Source organism: Triturus cristatus, chromosome 4_1 (assembly GCF_964204655.1).
Source record: "Triturus cristatus chromosome 4_1, aTriCri1.1, whole genome shotgun sequence".
Lineage (NCBI taxonomy): Eukaryota > Metazoa > Chordata > Amphibia > Caudata > Salamandridae > Triturus > Triturus cristatus.
The window spans coordinates 523978613-523996873 of record NC_140585.1 but is presented as its reverse complement, the minus strand read 5'-3'; the positions used below and the strand labels follow the sequence as shown (position 1 = coordinate 523996873).

At 50.7% G+C, this 18261-nt stretch overlaps 1 protein-coding gene across 4 annotated transcripts in view; it reads left to right on the top strand.

Moving 5' to 3' along the window:
- Positions 1 to 18261, top strand: part of ITPR2 (inositol 1,4,5-trisphosphate receptor type 2) — a 1506646-nt gene that overhangs the window by 689895 nt on the left and 798490 nt on the right. For all 4 annotated transcript variants that reach the window (XM_085652787.1, XM_085652785.1, XM_085652786.1 and 1 more), the window contains exon 22: positions 17025 to 17218. In XM_085652787.1, coding sequence (XP_085508913.1) covers positions 17025 to 17218 — 194 coding nt within the window. The remainder of the gene's footprint in view (positions 1 to 17024; positions 17219 to 18261) is intronic.

The following is an 18261-nucleotide window of genomic DNA, read 5'->3' as shown; positions in this document are numbered from 1 at the left end:
GTAATTAGAAATGTAACAGGAATATTTGCTTCTTCCTCTACAGAACATGGGCACATGCACTGTAGTAAACATTTACTGACAATTGTGTGAGGGAGATCTAACTTCCTACCACAGCCCCGAAAGAGGTTGTAGAAGCATGTACCAAGCCAGCATCCTTCTTGTGACCTGGTGTCAAAGTTGATCTGGCAACAAGTGACTTACATGATGGCCCTGGGACCAAGTGAAGTGAAGCCTTGGTCCTCTGAGTTGCTCCAAACTACAGTGTCCAATTGCGTGCGTCTTGGTGGGTTCTAGCATGGCTATGGTACTTTGGACACTAGGAGAATGGGTTAACAGGTATGCAATGGCGCTTTACTATAGGGCATATTGTGAGAATTAATATAAGTATGATGACTTGCATCCTGGAGCATCTATCTCATGGAATAGCAATGGTTCTCTAGTAATGGAAGAGTGTTACTACTGGAATGGCATTGCCGCTTTACATACTTGTGGTCTTATAAATACTGTGGTCTTCTGGATAGTGGAATGACAATGACATGTAAAACAAGTTAGAGCAAGTAGATTTAAATCACACCAAGACTGAGTGCATGCTTGCCTCCAGTAAATTGCTTTCTAACATAGAAGCACCATTAGGTCAAACCCTTTGCAAAGCGGAAATAGTTCTGATAATTATAATAATAACTTTGTATATAAATCTTAATACCAGTTTTGCAATTTCCGAGTGATCTAAATTATATTAAACAATGTAGTAGAATTTAACTTATTAACCTCTAAGGATTAAGGGCTGATCTGATCCTTGCAAGGATTTGAACGAACGACTGTTAGATGACTCACAGATAAATTCACAGAGCCATCTTGCCATAAATAGAAAGCCTGTAAATTCATTGAGATGTTCCAGTGGGCCAGACCTCCCTCAGTTGTTGGTTAACCTGTAATAGACAGCTTAAAACCATAGGGATGTGAGCCATCTTTGCCGTAGCCGGTAGGAATATCAACTACTACTTCTGCAACTTTTACCTCTGATAGAGACATCTAGCCGCAGATTCCTTAACTTAGAATATCCGAGGCGTCAGACTGGATCCAGAAAACTTTTTCCCCAGCAGTACCTCTGCACGCCGGGGGGTGGCGTCACCCTTCTCTGTCCTGACGTCGTCCACGGAAGTGATGTCAATGGAGCCATATAAGACACCCTCCTCCCCCTGCTTGCTTATGTCAGTTTTCTTCTTTTCCGCGTCCCAACGCGGATCTGGAGAAGCGGTTGCCTCTGGCCTGTTTTTGTTTTTCAGGCTTACTCGACACCTTTTGGCATCCGGGAACAGTGTGGATGCCTTCGGGCTTCAAGGTGTGTGAATCCTGTACACGGCAGAAGTCGGCGACGGATCCACACGCGATCTGTATGTGGTGCTTGGGAGAGCACTACGACTCCGAGTGCGATGCCTGCCGTTGGCTGGAACCAAAGTCCTGGGGGGAACATGGCATGAAGTTGCTGTCCGCCTGGATGTCCTGTTCAGAGTCCTCACACCGCCAGTCCCCTTTTCATGTGGGGAGGTCGGTTCAGGACAGGTCGCAAAGTCGTTCCCATGGACGTCGCTCTCCTACCGCAGGTAAGCACAAGAAAAAGAAGTCACTGAGGTCACCGACCTCGTGCGACGGCAGTGCCCGCTGCTCCAGGTCTTCACCAGAAACGGGCCCTCAGGAGTCGACCACCCACCATTTCCTGGAGCTGGGGTGACGTGGACCCAGATGGAGGCCTATTCTCGGGCCTTACTTGCCATCTTTGGGTCACCCTCTCTCCCTGGTGCGCCTTCGGGCCCCATTGAGGAGGTAGGGGCTCAGATCGGGATTTCGCCAGCTGGTTCGCCCTCGGTGCCGGTCGAGCACCCTGACTCCGGTTCCGTAGTTGCTGCGATGTTGGGACACAGCCCGGAGGGGCATCCTACTCGCACGTCCAAGCCTTCCATGTCTTCTCTGCACAGCCCTGTGAGGCTTCCTGCGCCGACACCGGCTGAGGCTGCGGCGCAGTCCTTGACTCCAAGTCGACTACGTTCCTCTCCGCAGTCTCCCACCTCGGTGCAGGTTGTGTCGACCCTGGTCCAACACCGGACAGACGAGACTCCTTTTGGGTTGATCGACATAGAGACAACACTGCCTCTATGCCAATCGGTGCAATCCCCGGCCGTTCATAGGTTAGTGGAGGATGTGGAGGCTGAATCTGAGGAGGCCCCTGTGGATTCGCCAACCCCAGGGTTGTTTCTCTGTCCATCTGGGCGGCAGACCCCATGCACTGACAGGGCCTTGGATGTCCTCAGGCTATGAAGCCCCCACGTTTTGGTGGCAGGATTAGCCTCATGCTGTCTCCTATGGATGATCTGTTGTTGCCTCCTCTAATAGCCACGGTGGCTAGTGCGGCTTTCGCAAGGGCGGTTCGCAGGGCTACGGACAATTTACAAATGCAGCCACCCTCATTCTCTCTGCCCTCGGATCCCTTGCTGGATTTACTCCACCAGGGCACCTTGGAGCCCTTGTTGCCGTTTGACGAGTCGTTGTACGATGCTTTTCTGGGGACTTGGGCGAGGCCCTCTTCGGGGGACCCGGTGGATCGTGCTGTTACACATCGACATCGCCCTGCTCCAGATGACCCTGTCTGTTTGTCCCTCCATCCTAGGTCTCAAGGGCTGGTGATTTAAGCGGCTTCAGTCTCGCTGCCTTCTGCCCCTCCTCCATTACTCCCTCCCACTTGGGAGTCTCGATGGTTGGAGTTGTGTGGCAGCCATGTCTTTGCGTCCACCATTGCTGGCCTTAGATCCCCAAACACGTCTTGTGTGTTTGCACGGGCTACTTCTGCCCTTTGGGACTTGGTCGAGAGCCTCCTTCCCTCTCTTCCGGAGGGTCCTGTGACTGATCTGGAACAGTTGATTCGTGATGGCCGAGAAATGGCCCAATTTTCCTTTCGGTCAATCATGGACACCACTGTTTCGGTGGGTCGAGCTATGGCCCGGTCAGTTGCTTTGCGTCGCCATGCCTGGCTGCGCGATGACTGTTTCCCTGCCAACGTCCAGGAGCGTCTTAGGGATTTTCCATGAGTTTCATGGTTTGTAGTCCTTGTTGTGTACTTTGGTGGCTCTGTCTCTGAGTTCAAGACGTTAATACTCAGATGGACTGCGCGCTTTTTGCCGTCTTCTCCTCGTTTTGTCCCAGCTAGCCAGCTGTTACTTCTTTTCTTTTTTAGTCCTCTGCCTAAGAACTCCGCTCAAGAGGTGTCCCTTGTTTTTTATAGGGATGTGCTATACCCCATGTGGAGTACTTGTTGGCTATTGTATAGCTGCTCTTCATGGCACGGGAAGTTTCACCGGCTCCTGCGGAGTCTGCTTGGGATACTTCTATTTGGTTGACGCTCTTCCTGCTGTTGTAGGACATCCCTTCTATGTGTTGTAGTCTACTGTTGGTCCGTAGCTCTTTCCTATCTCTGTGAAGAAACACTGCCCCTCATGGTTGTTGGTTTTTTGCCATGCCTGGCTCTTCCTGACGTGTTCTTTCAGCTTTCGTTGTGTTTTTTCTGCCTGCGTTGCCTGTCTAAAATGTAGGCATGCGTCCCTTGGGAGCTTGTTACTCTGTTCAGTTCTGGAACAGTTTCTTCCGTGCTCTGTGTGGGTTCGACATGTGTGTACACACAGAATACGTTCGCTGTCGCAGGAGGCCAGCGATTTACATTACGCCCCTGTCTTGGCTGCGTTCTGCTCTCAATTCTTGGTGTGGGGAAGTGTTTGCGTCTTCTCTAATGGCTCGGGCCCTGTGGGGCTTTCGCCTATGGGCAGTGGAGTTTCCGCCAGCGGCGTTTCTACTGCGTTACCTTGTGCCCTATTTCCGTATGCACTTCCCTGGCAGGGACTTCGGTCCTTTTGCTTATTACGCGCAGGTGTTCAGGTCCTTCTGTTCCTGGGCTCTGCGGATGTTTTCTGTATCTGTATTTCTCACTCCTTCCTCGTGAGTGTAGTGGTCAGTGTCCCTACCTGTCTCGCGGGGGCCAGGGTTCTGTCCCCGGATGCTGTCACTTGTAGGTGTTTTTTGAGACCGCTGTGTCCCGCTATGCTTCACACCAGTGCCGTTGGTACCTATTGTGCAACTTCCCTTTATCTAGGGCATGCTCTTCGAGTTCCCCATTGTTTTTCATTTTTTCCTTCATTTGTTTATATATACGTCATTGTCTTATGTATATATATCATGAGTTATACACACAGTGAGAGAGTATGCATACTAGGTTTTCCTTGCCCTAGTATCGGGGGTTTAGCCCCAGATTTTCTTTCTCTCTCTCTCCCTCTCCCTCCCTCCTCCCCTCTCCCCTCTTACCTCTCCCCTCTCCCCTCTCCCTCCGCCGTTTGTACCTCTGGGTACGGTTGGCTGGTTGACTACCTGGTGATGCACCCGCCTTTCTTTGCTGCCGCATGCGTGTTGTTGATGCTCCCATTCATTGGGCTTTTGCATAGCTGTGGTGTGGTTCTCACTGTACACTCTCTCCTTGTGTGTATCCTATCATCCACATATCTCCTGGTAGTCATGATTCTGTACATCTCTGCATGGTGACACCTGTCTCCTCCCTTTTCACTTTTTGGCATCCACTATGGTATATGTTCAGTGGGTATGCTCTGACGATGGCATACTATCTTGTCCCTTTTTGCTGGGACTTTGTCTCTTATGGATCCATGGGATCCGGTGCTCAGTTTAACTTCTTTGTGCAGAAATTTCAACGCCTTCTTTCATTATGCACTGCCTTTTCTGCTTCTATGTCTCCTTTCGTCCCTGTCTGGTCGGGGGAGGTCTCGTGACATCCTCTGGCTGATTATGGTGCCTTTGCCTCCCCTTGTTCATGTTCTTTTACAGGGCTTCATAGGTCAGGTGTCAGCCGTGCTGGCACTGCTGTTCCCACCGTGATCAGTCAATGTTCTTGAAGGATAAGTTCTCTTGAAACTTGGTGGCAGACCCTCCTCCAGTGGGGTATGGCTTTGGTATCTATTCTAAGTTAAGGAATTTGAGGCTATATGTCTCTATCAGATGGACGAGTTACTTCCCTTCGGTAACGATGTATCTGGTAGAGACACAGTCTAGCCGCAGATTCCTTAACACCCACCCATCCTCCCCGCTCTGCGAGGTCCTTTCCAGGATGGGTTCTACCACCTCGCCTCCTTACAGGTGGCCTTGTTCTTCCTGAGGGGTGCTCTAGTCACCTATCTCTGGGGCAGGGTGTGTCATTCTGTTTTGGGCACATTGGCTAGCCACCCATTCTCATTTTTGGGTGGCTAGGTTCTGTGCCTTTCAATGCTTCTCCACCTGGGTTCTTCCAGCATGGACATTTTCATGTTTTCCTACCCTCCCTCCGCCCTCATCTGTTTCTCTCCATTTCCTTGGGGTCTCCTCGTCTATGCTGCAGTCGCTTGGGTTAAGATTCTATTTGACTATTCTACAGTTCATAGGTCCCTGTGGGGGGTATGGTTAACATTCTATGTTGTTGTTCCCTTCTGGTCACTTGCCATGAAACATGTTCCAGTCTTGTGGTCCTTTCCAGTTGCATCCTGTGGGTCCAGACTGTTTTTCATCAAGTCCATCCTGTGGTTGCAAACTGTTCTTTGTTTGTCATGCCATCGTTTCCACTGCCGTTGCTTCTAAGGAGGGGCACGGCTCTTCGCTTTGATGGGACTTTTGCTGGGGCAGGTGCTCTGTTCTGTCCGTTCAGTCCCTTCAAGTGTTGAGTCTCTTTCAACATGGTGTTGTTTCTCATTGTATGATTTCTTATCATTGCTGTTTCAAAGGTTTTTTGTTTTTTGCCACACTGTTCCTATACTCTAACAGTTTTTGTTCTAGCTCTGAGTTGTGGCGCAGAAAAGATTCACTGTAGAAAACTGACGTCAGCACGCCGGTGGGGAGGGGGTTCTTATATGGCTCCTTTGATGTTACTTCTGTGGAAGACGTCAGGACGGAGCCGGGCGCTGCCGCCCCCCGGCATGCAAAGGTATTGCTGGGGAAACAAAATTCTGGATCCAGTCGGACACATGGGGATATTCTAAGTTAAGGAATCTGCGGCTAGACTGTGTCTCTTCCAGATACATTGTTACCGAAGATAAGTAACTCGTCCAACAGCACTCATTACATTGTGGTAAGTTCATTGGGAGTACCCTTACATCGTGGTATTTTACATCAGGAGTGCCTTTACTGCAGAGGGAGGTTGATATTATGTGTAGCCACATACTCACCTAGACAGGCACACACACAACACACTTTATATATTTTCTGAATTTATATTTTCGTAAGTAAAATGTGTTTAGCTACACTAAAACTTTTCAAAATATAATTGAAATTAATTCATTTTATTTTAATTTAGTTTATTTATTATAAGTTAATTTTACTTTACCATCCTTGGCATCCCTAAACCTAAAAATACCCATTGATACCCCAAAAACGCTACCCATACTGAGATGCTGAGCCCCAAGACTCCTTACCACCCCTAAACACTACCTGTCCCTAAACAATGCTTACTATGCCTAAACGCCAGCTGTCCTTGAACCCTTAAAACCACTACTACCTCTAAAAAAGCCAAATATTGCTTGCACTCTGCTATTGAAATGGAAAAGCAGGTCCTTCCATACTGATCTTCCATGACCATGATAGTGCCACTGCTCTCTGAGAGCTGTTCTCTGCTTTGGAGCTAGAGGCGGGGTCCTAGAATGCCAAGGTACGTTTGAGCTCCTTCTTCTTCAAAAAAGAGCCTGACGGTCTTGAATGGAAAGCATGTAGTGGCCAACCACAGCACAAGAAAATAAGAGGAAGGCTGATATGCAAGGCTCTCTGGGATGGCCACAGCTCTCTGTACTGGTTGCCTGCCATCTCCCTGCTTGTGTTCACATGAATTGTGTGTCACTGCCTGGCTCTGTGCCTCTATTAACACTGGTACTGGGACAGGTACCTGCACCCCACTGGTTGAATATGCTCGTTTCAGGTTGTCTGTCAGTCCTTCTCGGTTGATAATGTGAATATTTGAGAGAGACAGGCATCTAATAGAGGGTCAGCTGTATGGGCACCATAGCTCTCTGCATTGGCTCAACATCCTGTGATTCTGGGCAAATCACTTAATACTCATATAAAGCGTTCCAATACCTTCGGGTCGAGTTCACACTATGTAAAACTGCAAAACAAATATAGCTATCGTTATTATGTCCATTTAGGGCAACTGCTAGCTTGCCATTTGTTGAATCCCTATCCCTCATCCCTTGAGGCACTTCTAGAGGGCAAGTAAGTAGTGCACCTCCTGCAAGCCTGTTTGCCCCTGCACCCACATCAATTAAGCAACAAGGCAATGGTGTTCTCTCATTTTCATGACACCATGACCCCATCCATATAAGGGAGCATCCACATTCTCATTGCATTGACAAAACATGTTTGCCCACATGACCTGAATTACAGAAGGTGCTGCACAGGCATCTTTGGCCCCACAGAAGAGGGTGCATGAGAATCTATAGCCCCTTCTGTAACACTGAAGTGCTCTAGAGGTGCTGCAATGGGTACAAATGTTCATTGTGACTATGTTCACTTCTGCGATACGGTCCATGAAGTCTAAATCACAATACCAGGTGTTCTTTCATAAATGTGTGATAATTGTACAGGTTCGGGAGAATACACTGTAATATTTTCGGGCTTTTAGAGTCCAAATGGAGATTTTGATAGTTGTGTTCCAAAATGTTAGCAATGTTGTTAGAAAACCACACTCCCACTCTGAAAGGGTGGTGGTGGTCTTCCGGACACACTGTGGTAGCTTGGCTCGAGTGGTCAGGAAACAGGCTCCGTGCTAAGCATACGACATACCCAAACAATAACCATGCGTGCATCCGTTCCAAAAACGACTCTACACCGTAAAAATTATGAAAATATCTTTCTTTATCTTCTTTTTCTCTTAGTTGCTGATTGGATAAAATAAATAACAATCACAATATACAAACTTTTTAGATAGTGCAGGTCAAATAAATACTGGCTTAATGATTCAATAAATAGGGGTGATCATAAATACTGAAGGCATAAATAAAAGTGAAATACATACAGGCAATTAAATATTCTGAGGCAATAAATACTGTAAACCAATAAATATTGTGCATCAATAAATACTGTGGACCAATAAATACAGTGGAACAATAAATAGGTTAAATACAATAAATACAGTGCCCCTAATAAATACTTAAAAGCTGACAGTGACACTCATAGAATCAGATCACTTTTGAATTCCTAAGGGCTGATTTGGCCCAGGCACAGCTTGTGGGGATGTGGAAGGCTTGGGGGTGTCTACTCCCTGGCTTGGACAAGGCTGAGGCCTAAACTGAGGTAGATCAAGGGGGGAATACCAGAGACCTGGCTCTCTCCCTCCACACAACTTCTCTAGATTAGTCCCAGCTCACCCCTGGCACAGTCAGGTTGGTTCCAGCACCTCCCTAGCCCCTTAGAGCAGTCTCTCAGGTCTCCACAGGGCCTTAGGCGCCCTCTACTCCACTTACTGCCCTTTTTCTGATGCTCCGACGCCGCTGGAGTCGTGTCGACGCCGTGAGGCGGTTCCGGTTCGATGTCGGCGGCCTCGGCACAATGTCAGTTCCTGACGACGCCGGTAGGCGGCTCCGGTCTCGATGTCAGCGGCCTCGGTTCGATCTCGACCTCCGATTCGATGGCGTCGGGCAGTCTTTACTCGATGTCGACTTCGGGCGGCTCCGGTCCGATGGCGACCTCGGATTCGATGACGTCGGCCGGCCTTGACTCGATGTCGACTTCCGGCGGCTCCGGAGTGCGATCCTCACTCCCGACCTCCGGTGCTCCTCTCCTTAGGTTTCCGGCGACTCCGGAGTGCGACCTCCACTCCCGACCTCCGGCACGATTCTCTCAGGTTCCGGCGACTCCGGAGTGCGACCTCCACTCCCGACCTCCGGCACGCTTCTCTCAGGTTCCGGCGACTCCGGAGTGCGATCCTCACTCCCGACCCCCGGTACACTTCACCTCGGTCTCCGGCGACTCCGGAGGGCGGACTTCACTCCCCCGTTGACACCGCTCACTCGACCTTCGTTAACTTCCACCTCGACCTCTGGTACACCTCACGTCCTCCGTCGGCGCCCTCTCACGATCTCTGGCGGCTCTGGGCACGACGTCTGCTTTTCCAGTCAGCGCCGCTTCTCCACCTCAGGCTCCAGGTCTCCAAGCTACTCGACGTCCGGCTCCAGGGAAACCAGTATCCAGGTCAGGATCTTACTGTTCTTGGTTTCTAAGGCCTGTTCCTGCTGTCCAGGTCCTTAAGATGGTTTTTCTTCCTTCTTCCCACACAGGGCTCCAGGCTGGGCTCAGTCAGTAGGGACTAGTATCACGGGTGGGTTTATGGACCCCACTCCAGGCACAAGTTTCCACCCCTGCTGCCTCACTCCTTCCCCCTTCAGGTTTCTGCTGCTCACTCTTCACCAGTCAGGTGCCAACTGCCAGCTCCAACTGCCAACTCTCTGTCTTAGCTTCCCAACATTCTAAACCGCCTCCAACTGTCACAGGGTTCTGGAATGTTCTGGAAGGTGCTAGCAGGTTCCAGTGGATGCTGGTGATGTCACAGGCGGCCACCATTTTGTGCTCCAGGCCCTCAGACAGAAGTTTCAGGGGTAGATAAAATGGCTCCCTGAATCTGCAGCAACACTAAAAAGTCTGGTGGTTCCCAAAAAGGAAAAATTCAAACAGGGTTTGAGGCAAAAGTGGGACAAAATAAATAATGATGAGGAGGGACCACCCAAAGGGCTGACAGGTCTAACACGCGTCCCCCCCAGCTGAAAGTGGGGAGAGCTACCCAACCCCTTGGGAGTTCTCATCACTAAGGCGGAAATACCTTGAGAGACCGTCTGCATTGGCGTGGTCCACTCCAGGCCGATGTTCCACCTGAAAGTCCATTCCCTGTAGGGCAATAGACCACCTCAACAACTTGGGATTCTCCCCCTTCATTTGCATCAGCCAACGAAGGGGTCTGTGGTCGGTCTGAACCAGGAAGTGTGAGCCAAACAGGTATGGCCGCAACTTCTTCAGAGCCCATACCACTGCAAAGGCTTCACGCTCTATTGCACTCCACTTCTGTTCCCTGGGAAGTAGTCTCCGGGATAGGAAGACCACGGGTTGATCCAGACCCTCTTCGTTGAGTTGCGATAACACTGCCCCAATGCCATGTTCTGATGCATCTGTCTGGACAATGAACTCCTTGGAAAAGTCTGGGGCCCTTAAGACCGGGGCCTCGCACATGGCTTTCTTCAATTTCTCAAAGGCTTGCTGACAAGCCTCCGTCCAGACTACCCGTCGAGGTTGTTTCTTGGACGTGAGCTCCGTGAGGGGGGCTACGATGGTTCCGTACCCCTTCACGAAGCGGCGGTAGTATCCCGTGAGACCCAAAAATGCTCGGACCTCAGTCTGTGTCTTGGGGGGTTCCCAGGCCATGATGGCCTCGATCTTCGCCTGGAGGGGTTGCACCGCTCCCCTACCCACCAAGTGTCCAAGGTACACTACCGACCCCTGCCCGATCTGGCCTTGATCGTCAATCCAGCTTGTCTCAGGGCCTGGAGAACAGCTTGCAGGTGACGCAAGTGATCCTCCCAGCTGTTACTGAAGACGGCTATGTCATCCAGATAAGCAGCAGAGAAACTCTCCATTCCGGTGAGGATCTGGTTTACCAGGCGCTGAAACGTGGCAGGTGCGTTCTTGAGCCCAAAGGGCATCACACAGAACTGGTAGTGGCCATTGGGCGTGGAGAAGGCTGACCTTTCCCTTGCTCCATCAGTCAAAGAGATCTGCCAGTACCCTGAAGTAAGGTCAAAGGTACTTAGATATTGGGCAGCTCCCAGCCGGTCAATCAATTCATCCGCCCTAGGGATCGGATGAGCATCAGTTTTGGTCACTGAATTCAGTCCCCGATAGTCCACACAGAACCTCAGTTCTGGTTGGGCACCCGGTGGTGCAGCTTTTGGTACTAACACCACCGGACTGGACCAGGGGCTGCTAGAAGGTTCGATCACTCCTAGCTCCAGCATCTTAGTGACTTCACTATGAATGCTGGCCTTCACCTTGTCTGACATCCGGTAGATCTTGGACTTCACAGGTGGGCTGTCTCCTGTGTCCACGTCATGGACGCACAGGTGAGTCCTACCCGGGACAAGGGAGAACAACGAAGAGTACTGCCCCAGGACCTGGCGACAGTCCTCCTGCTGTTCAGGAGTTAGAGATGGGGAGAGAATCACTCCCTCCACCGACCCATCCTTCTCTTGAGACGCAAACAGATCAGGGAGAGGCTCGCTTTCCACGTCCTCTCCTCCGTCAGTCACCATCATCAAGATGACTTCGGGCCTCTCGTGGTGGGGTTTGAGGCGGTTGGCATGCAGCACCCGCAGGGGCTGACGAGGGGTCTTCAGGTCCACCAAGTAGGTAGCCTTACCCTTCTTCTCCAACACCTCAAAGGGTCCTGACCAGCGATCCTGGAGGGCGCTAAGCTCTCCTGGTTCGATCACCCACACCTTCTGGCCAGGCTCCAACTCCACCGGGTGAGCATTGTGGTCATACCACGCCTTAATCACTGCTTGGCTGGCTTCCAAGTTGTCAGAAGCTTGCTTCCACAACTTAGCCATTTGGCTCCGGAAGGCCAGCATGTAGCTCACCACATCCTGGGGAAGCTTTCTGGGAGTTCTTTCCCATCCGTCTCTCACCAGGTTGAGAGGTCCACGTACAGGGTGCCCATACAGAAGCTCGAAGGGGCTGAAGCCCACTCCCTTCTGTGGCACTTCCCTGTAGGAAAAAAGTAAACAGGGTAGGAGGACGTCCCATTTCCTCCGCAGGCTTTCAGGCAGACTTCTGATCATGCCCTTCAAGGTTTTGTTAAACCTCTCCACCAGACCATTGGTCTGGGGGTGGTAAGGAGTGGTGAACTGGTATGTCACTCCACACTCCTTCCACATCGCCCGCATATACGCTGACATGAAGTTGGTCCCCCTGTCGGACACAACTTCCTTGGGAAAACCCACTCGGGTAAAGATTCCCATCAGGGCCCTAGCCACAACAGGTGCTGTTATGGTCCTCAGAGGTATTGCCTCTGGGTACCGTGTGGCATGATCCACCAGAACCAGGATAAACCTGTGACCAGCTGTAGTCGGCGGATCTAATGGACCCACAATGTCGATGCCCACCCTTTCAAAGGGGGTGCTAACGACAGGAAGTGGTTCCAGGGGAGCTTTCAGCTTCACCCCTGTTTTCCCACTGGCTTGGCAAGACACACATGTCCGGCAGTAGGTATCGGACGACACTTTCATCTGAGGCCAATAAAAGTGTGGGACAAGACGGGCGAAGGTCTTGTCTTGCCCCAGGTGTCCTGCCAATGGTATCTCGTGAGCCAACTCCAGAAGGAAGGCTCGATAACGTTGAGGGACTACCAAGGCTTGTGACGATCCGTGTAGGGGTGCCTTGGGTTCACTGTAGAGGAGGCCATCCTCCCAGTAAACACTGTAGTTCCCTTCAACGTTCCCTGCTGCCTGGGCTTCGGCCTGTCGCCTCAGCCCCTCAAGGGTAGGGCACTCCCTCTGGCCCTGGCAGAATTCCTCCCTGGACGGGCCTCCCTCCACGTGCCACTCGGCCGGGATGGGTAGGTCCTCCAGGTTGGTAACGTCCCCCACCGCAGACTCCTGGTCCACCACCTCCGGTAGCCTATCCGTCCTACGGGGTGTGGACGCCGAGGCAGGCTCCTCCTGTCCTCGGTTCTTCCCTTGACTGGCAGCTGGCTGGGCCTTTGTTCCAGGCTCCAGCCGAAACGAACTCCCTCTTCGGGTAGTCGCGGACCTTGTGCTAACACAGGCCCAGTCAGGTGTACCCAGCATCTCGGTGTGAGTCCGGTATTCCACCTCCTTCCAAGCGTTGTGCTCCATGTCATTCCCCAGCAGACAATCGACTGGCACGGCAGGGCTTACGGCAACTCGAAGTGAACCTGCAACCCCCCCCATTCAAAGGGAACCTCGGCCACTGGATAGTGGCCTGTTCTGCCGTCAGCCATCGCGGCTGGGTGGAGTACATCGGGAATTACCTGCTCTGGAGACACCAGTTGGCTACGCACCATAGTCATACTGGCTCCTGTGTCTCTCAGAGCCTCCCCTCTTTGGCCGTTGATGGTGACCCACTGCCCATACTTTGCGGTATTTGCGGGCACCTGGATCTTAGGAACCATCTCCCGTTCTCCCAGGGACACTAAAGTGACACCCGCCCACTCCCTTCCCTTGGTTAAGGGCATCTCCTCCCCGAGCACTACACTAGCTACTCCGGGGGTCTTTCCTCCAGTGGGAGGGGGTGGTCGTTTCAAGCACTTCGGATCTCCTTTATAGTGTCCAACGCCACCGCACTCATAGCAATGGACAACCCTTGGCTGCTGACTCTGGCCAGGATTAGGGTTTCTGGGTGGGTTAGCCCTAGGGGTGAATCCTGTTCCCTTCCCTTGGAAGTTATTTTGGGGGCCTTTGGAGAACTCCTTTTTCTTTTCCCCTCCCTCTTTCTTCTGGGGGGCGCCCTGTCCGGCCTTTTGAGTATCCCCTCCAGTCCCCCTTGTGGACACCCGGGTACTAGCCCAAATGTCCGCCTCCTCAGCAAGCTTCCGGGGACTGGTCAGCTTGCTATCCACCAGGTGTTGCCGCAGTTCAGGGAAACATTTCTCGAGCAGGTGTTCCTTCAGTACTAGGTCAAACAACCCCTCGTAGTTCCTCACTTCACTGCCCTGAATCCAACCTTCCAGTGCCTTCTTTGCATAGTCCAGGAAGTCCACCCAATTCTGTGTGCCCAGTTTGTGACTACCCCTGAACTTCTGTCTGTACTTTTCGGGTGTTAGTCCAAACTTCCTTATGAGCGCCAGTTTCATGGTGGGGTAGTGGGTCTGCTCATCCTCTTCGAGGGCCAACAAAGCATCCCTACCAGCTGGAGGCATGTACTTGTACAATCCCCCTCCCCAGTACTTCTCTGGAACCCCATGGGCCCTCAACGAGACCTCATAGGCCGCTAGCCACTTGGCGATATCGTCGCCCACTCCATAGCTAGCTACTATGTCCTTTGGCAGGTATGGTTTAGGTTCCCTGGTGATCTCTTGGGTTTGGCTGCCACCATTAGGAACAGGTTGTGCCCCGATTCTCAGGATCTGAAGATCTATTTCTTTCAGTCGTAATTCATGGGCCATCCTCTGCTCCTCCTTCTCCTTTTCCAGCCTTGCTAAGTCCCATGTGAGCTGTCTTTTCTCCCTCCGGTCTGTTAACTCCACTTCAGACAAGCCACCGCTAGAGGCACTGCTGCCCTTCCTAGAAATGGTTCTGGGCCCCGCTGACAGGTTCCCCACCTCAGGTTGGTACATCTCAGCCCCCTCGGTGTCAGGCTCTCTATCCCTGTCCTCCTCCTCAGCCTTGCTTTCTCGGCGTGCCTCCCCCCAAGCCCTTAAGCTGGTTTGGAGTGCACCCTTCTTTGCTCCTGGGGGACAGTACACCCCCTCCCGCTGGCAAAACTCCCTGAGTTGGGCCACAGTGTACGTTTCTAGATTTTCTAGTACAAACTCCATCTCGCCCACTCAGGTTAGAGGACAGGTTTTGTGCAGTAACTATGCAGGGGGGTACCTTTAATAATACCTCCTCCCACCACCAGAGTAAATTTGGAAAAAACAAAAACCCACAATTAGGAAGGCCGCTTTGAGAAAACTCCCGGTGTAGGCCTATGGACTACCCACAGTTATTGTTGAGTATACGTAGGCACAGCTCTATCCCACCACTGAACACCAATTTATGTTAGAAAACCACACTCCCACTCTGAAAGGGTGGTGGTGGTCTTCCGGACACACTGTGGTAGCTTGGCTCGAGTGGTCAGGAAACAGGCTCCGTGCTAAGCATACGACATACCCAAACAATAACCATGCGTGCATCCGTTCCAAAAACGACTCCACCGTAAAAATTATGAAAATATCTTTCTTTATCTTCTTTTTCTCTTAGTTGCTGATTGGATAAAATAAATAACAATCACAATATACAAACTTTTTAGATAGTGCAGGTCAAATAAATACTGGCTTAATGATTCAATAAATAGGGGTGATCATAAATACTGAAGGCATAAATAAAAGTGAAATACATACAGGCAATTAAATATTCTGAGGCAATAAATACTGTAAACCAATAAATATTGTGCATCAATAAATACTGTGGACCAATAAATACAGTGGAACAATAAATAGGTTAAATACAATAAATACAGTGCCCCTAATAAATACTTAAAAGCTGACAGTGACACTCATAGAATCAGATCACTTTTGAATTCCTAAGGGCTGATTTGGCCCAGGCACAGCTTGTGGGGATGTGGAAGGCTTGGGGGGTGTCTACTCCCTGGCTTGGACAAGGCTGAGGCCTAAACTGAGGTAGATCAAGGGGGGAATACCAGAGACCTGGCTCTCTCCCTCCACACAACTTCTCTAGATTAGTCCCAGCTCACCCCTGGCACAGTCAGGTTGGTTCCAGCACCTCCCTAGCCCCTTAGAGCAGTCTCTCAGGTCTCCACAGGGCCTTAGGCGCCCTCTACTCCACTTACTGCCCTTTTTCTGATGCTCCGACGCCGCTGGAGTCGTGTCGACGCCGTGAGGCGGTTCCGGTTCGATGTCGGCGGCCTCGGCACAATGTCAGTTCCTGACGACGCCGGTAGGCGGCTCCGGTCTCGATGTCAGCGGCCTCGGTTCGATCTCGACCTCCGATTCGATGGCGTCGGGCAGTCTTTACTCGATGTCGACTTCGGGCGGCTCCGGTCCGATGGCGACCTCGGATTCGATGACGTCGGCCGGCCTTGACTCGATGTCGACTTCCGGCGGCTCCGGAGTGCGATCCTCACTCCCGACCTCCGGTGCTCCTCTCCTTAGGTTTCCGGCGACTCCGGAGTGCGACCTCCACTCCCGACCTCCGGCACGATTCTCTCAGGTTCCGGCGACTCCGGAGTGCGACCTCCACTCCCGACCTCCGGCACGCTTCTCTCAGGTTCCGGCGACTCCGGAGTGCGATCCTCACTCCCGACCCCCGGTACACTTCACCTCGGTCTCCGGCGACTCCGGAGGGCGGACTTCACTCCCCCGTCGACACCGCTCACTCGACCTTCGTTAACTTCCACCTCGACCTCTGGTACACCTCACGTCCTCCGTCGGCGCCCTCTCACGATCTCTGGCGGCTCTGGGCACGACGTCTGCTTTTCCAGTCAGCGCCGCTTCTCCACCTCAGGCTCCAGGTCTCCAAGCTACTCGACGTCCGGCTCCAGGGAAACCAGTATCCAGGTCAGGATCTTACTGTTCTTGGTTTCTAAGGCCTGTTCCTGCTGTCCAGGTCCTTAAGATGGTTTTTCTTACTTCTTCCCACACAGGGCTCCAGGCTGGGCTCAGTCAGTAGGGACTAGTATCACGGGTGGGTTTATGGACCCCACTCCAGGCACAAGTTTCCACCCCTGCTGCCTCACTCCTTCCCCCTTCAGGTTTCTGCTGCTCACTCTTCACCAGTCAGGTGCCAACTGCCAGCTCCAACTGCCAACTCTCTGTCTTAGCTTCCCAACATTCTAAACCGCCTCCAACTGTCACAGGGTTCTGGAATGTTCTGGAAGGTGCTAGCAGGTTCCAGTGGATGCTGGTGATGTCACAGGCGGCCACCATTTTGTGCTCCAGGCCCTCAGACAGAAGTTTCAGGGGTAGATAAAATGGCTCCCTGAATCTGCAGCAACACTAAAGTCTGGTGGTTCCCAAAAAGGAAAAATTCAAACAGGGTTTGAGGCAAAAGTGGGACAAAATAAATAATGATGAGGAGGGACCACCCAAAGGGCTGACAGGTCTAACAAATGTCCATTGGAAAGAGGATTGATATCATCACTAGAGGATACAACATGATGTAGTTAAGTATTTGGTTTATTTCAAACAAAAATACTTTTAAACTAAACACTCAAGTGATTATTTTCTGTGCTAGGCAACAATGTCATGAGAACGATCCATGGAGTCGGAGAGATGATGTCACAGATGGTACTGAGCCGAGGTGCCATCCTTCCAATGTCTGTACCAGATGCTCAACCGGCCCTTCATCCAGGCAAGCACATTGGCCACTCAGACAGTGAGGACATAACTGTGATGGACACAAAATTAAAAATCATTGAGATTTTACAGGTAAGGAATTGATTACAAAACTGAATATTAGTGTGGAATATACTAAGGAATAGATTGAGCAAAGAGAAGATTAGGCCTAGATAAAACTGAAGAAAACAAACAAGCTTATGGCTTTCTCATTACACCGTTCTGACAAATTCTGATCTTGTGACCCTGTGTATTAGAAAATAAACATTTCTGTCATCACATTAGCTCTTTACTCAGTGCAGGGTGGACAAGTAGATAGGTGCAGTGTGCATTGTTCATAGTCTTTGATTATACAAGGAGGGTGGGCTCATAATAAGAGACACGTCAGCAGGTTGCACATCACAAGAAGAATACATCACCAGGAGAAGAGAGTAGAGGGCTTGGATTATTATGGTCCTGAATGAACTTTGATCCTGCCATAAGTCTTGGATCCTATACTGTATAGCACAAATTACTGTCCCTGCATACCTTTGCCAAACCTAGCTATTATCAGCATATCCTCAAACATAGCTTCCCTGTAGTTACTTTTGGCTTGTTTGTTCTAGCCTCCATAAAATGTTTCAGGGGACCATTTTCATGTACTAAAGTTATCTGGCCAGTATTCAGGTCAGATTTGAAGGAAGAGGGTTAGCTGATAAGTGGTGGAGAGGTTTTATGGCACTTGTCATTTAATGCGTTTGTTTGTTGAGATACTTTCCTTCTTGGTTGTTGGTGATCAAGTATTTAAAACCTCCACCTAACATTTTTTCTGTACTGTGAAGATTAAAAAAGTGTCTGAGACACTGGCCCTTCCACTTTAGATTGACTAATTAAGTCTTACTTTTGCACAAAGAATTTGGTGGAGAAACAACCAGCAGGCATGTTTCTGCCATTTAATGAGGATTTGGCTGGGCATAGTAAAAGAGGCTGGGAGAAACTGCAGTCACAGCACACTGTGGGATGGTTCAAGCTTCATCTGGCAGGAAACCGAACTCTGTTCAAAATGACCCTCCAGATGCATTTGTTAGGAAGGTATTTGCTTCAGGCAATAGACTACATTAAAGGATACCTCTAAAACCTGTTTGTGGTCTTTTTAT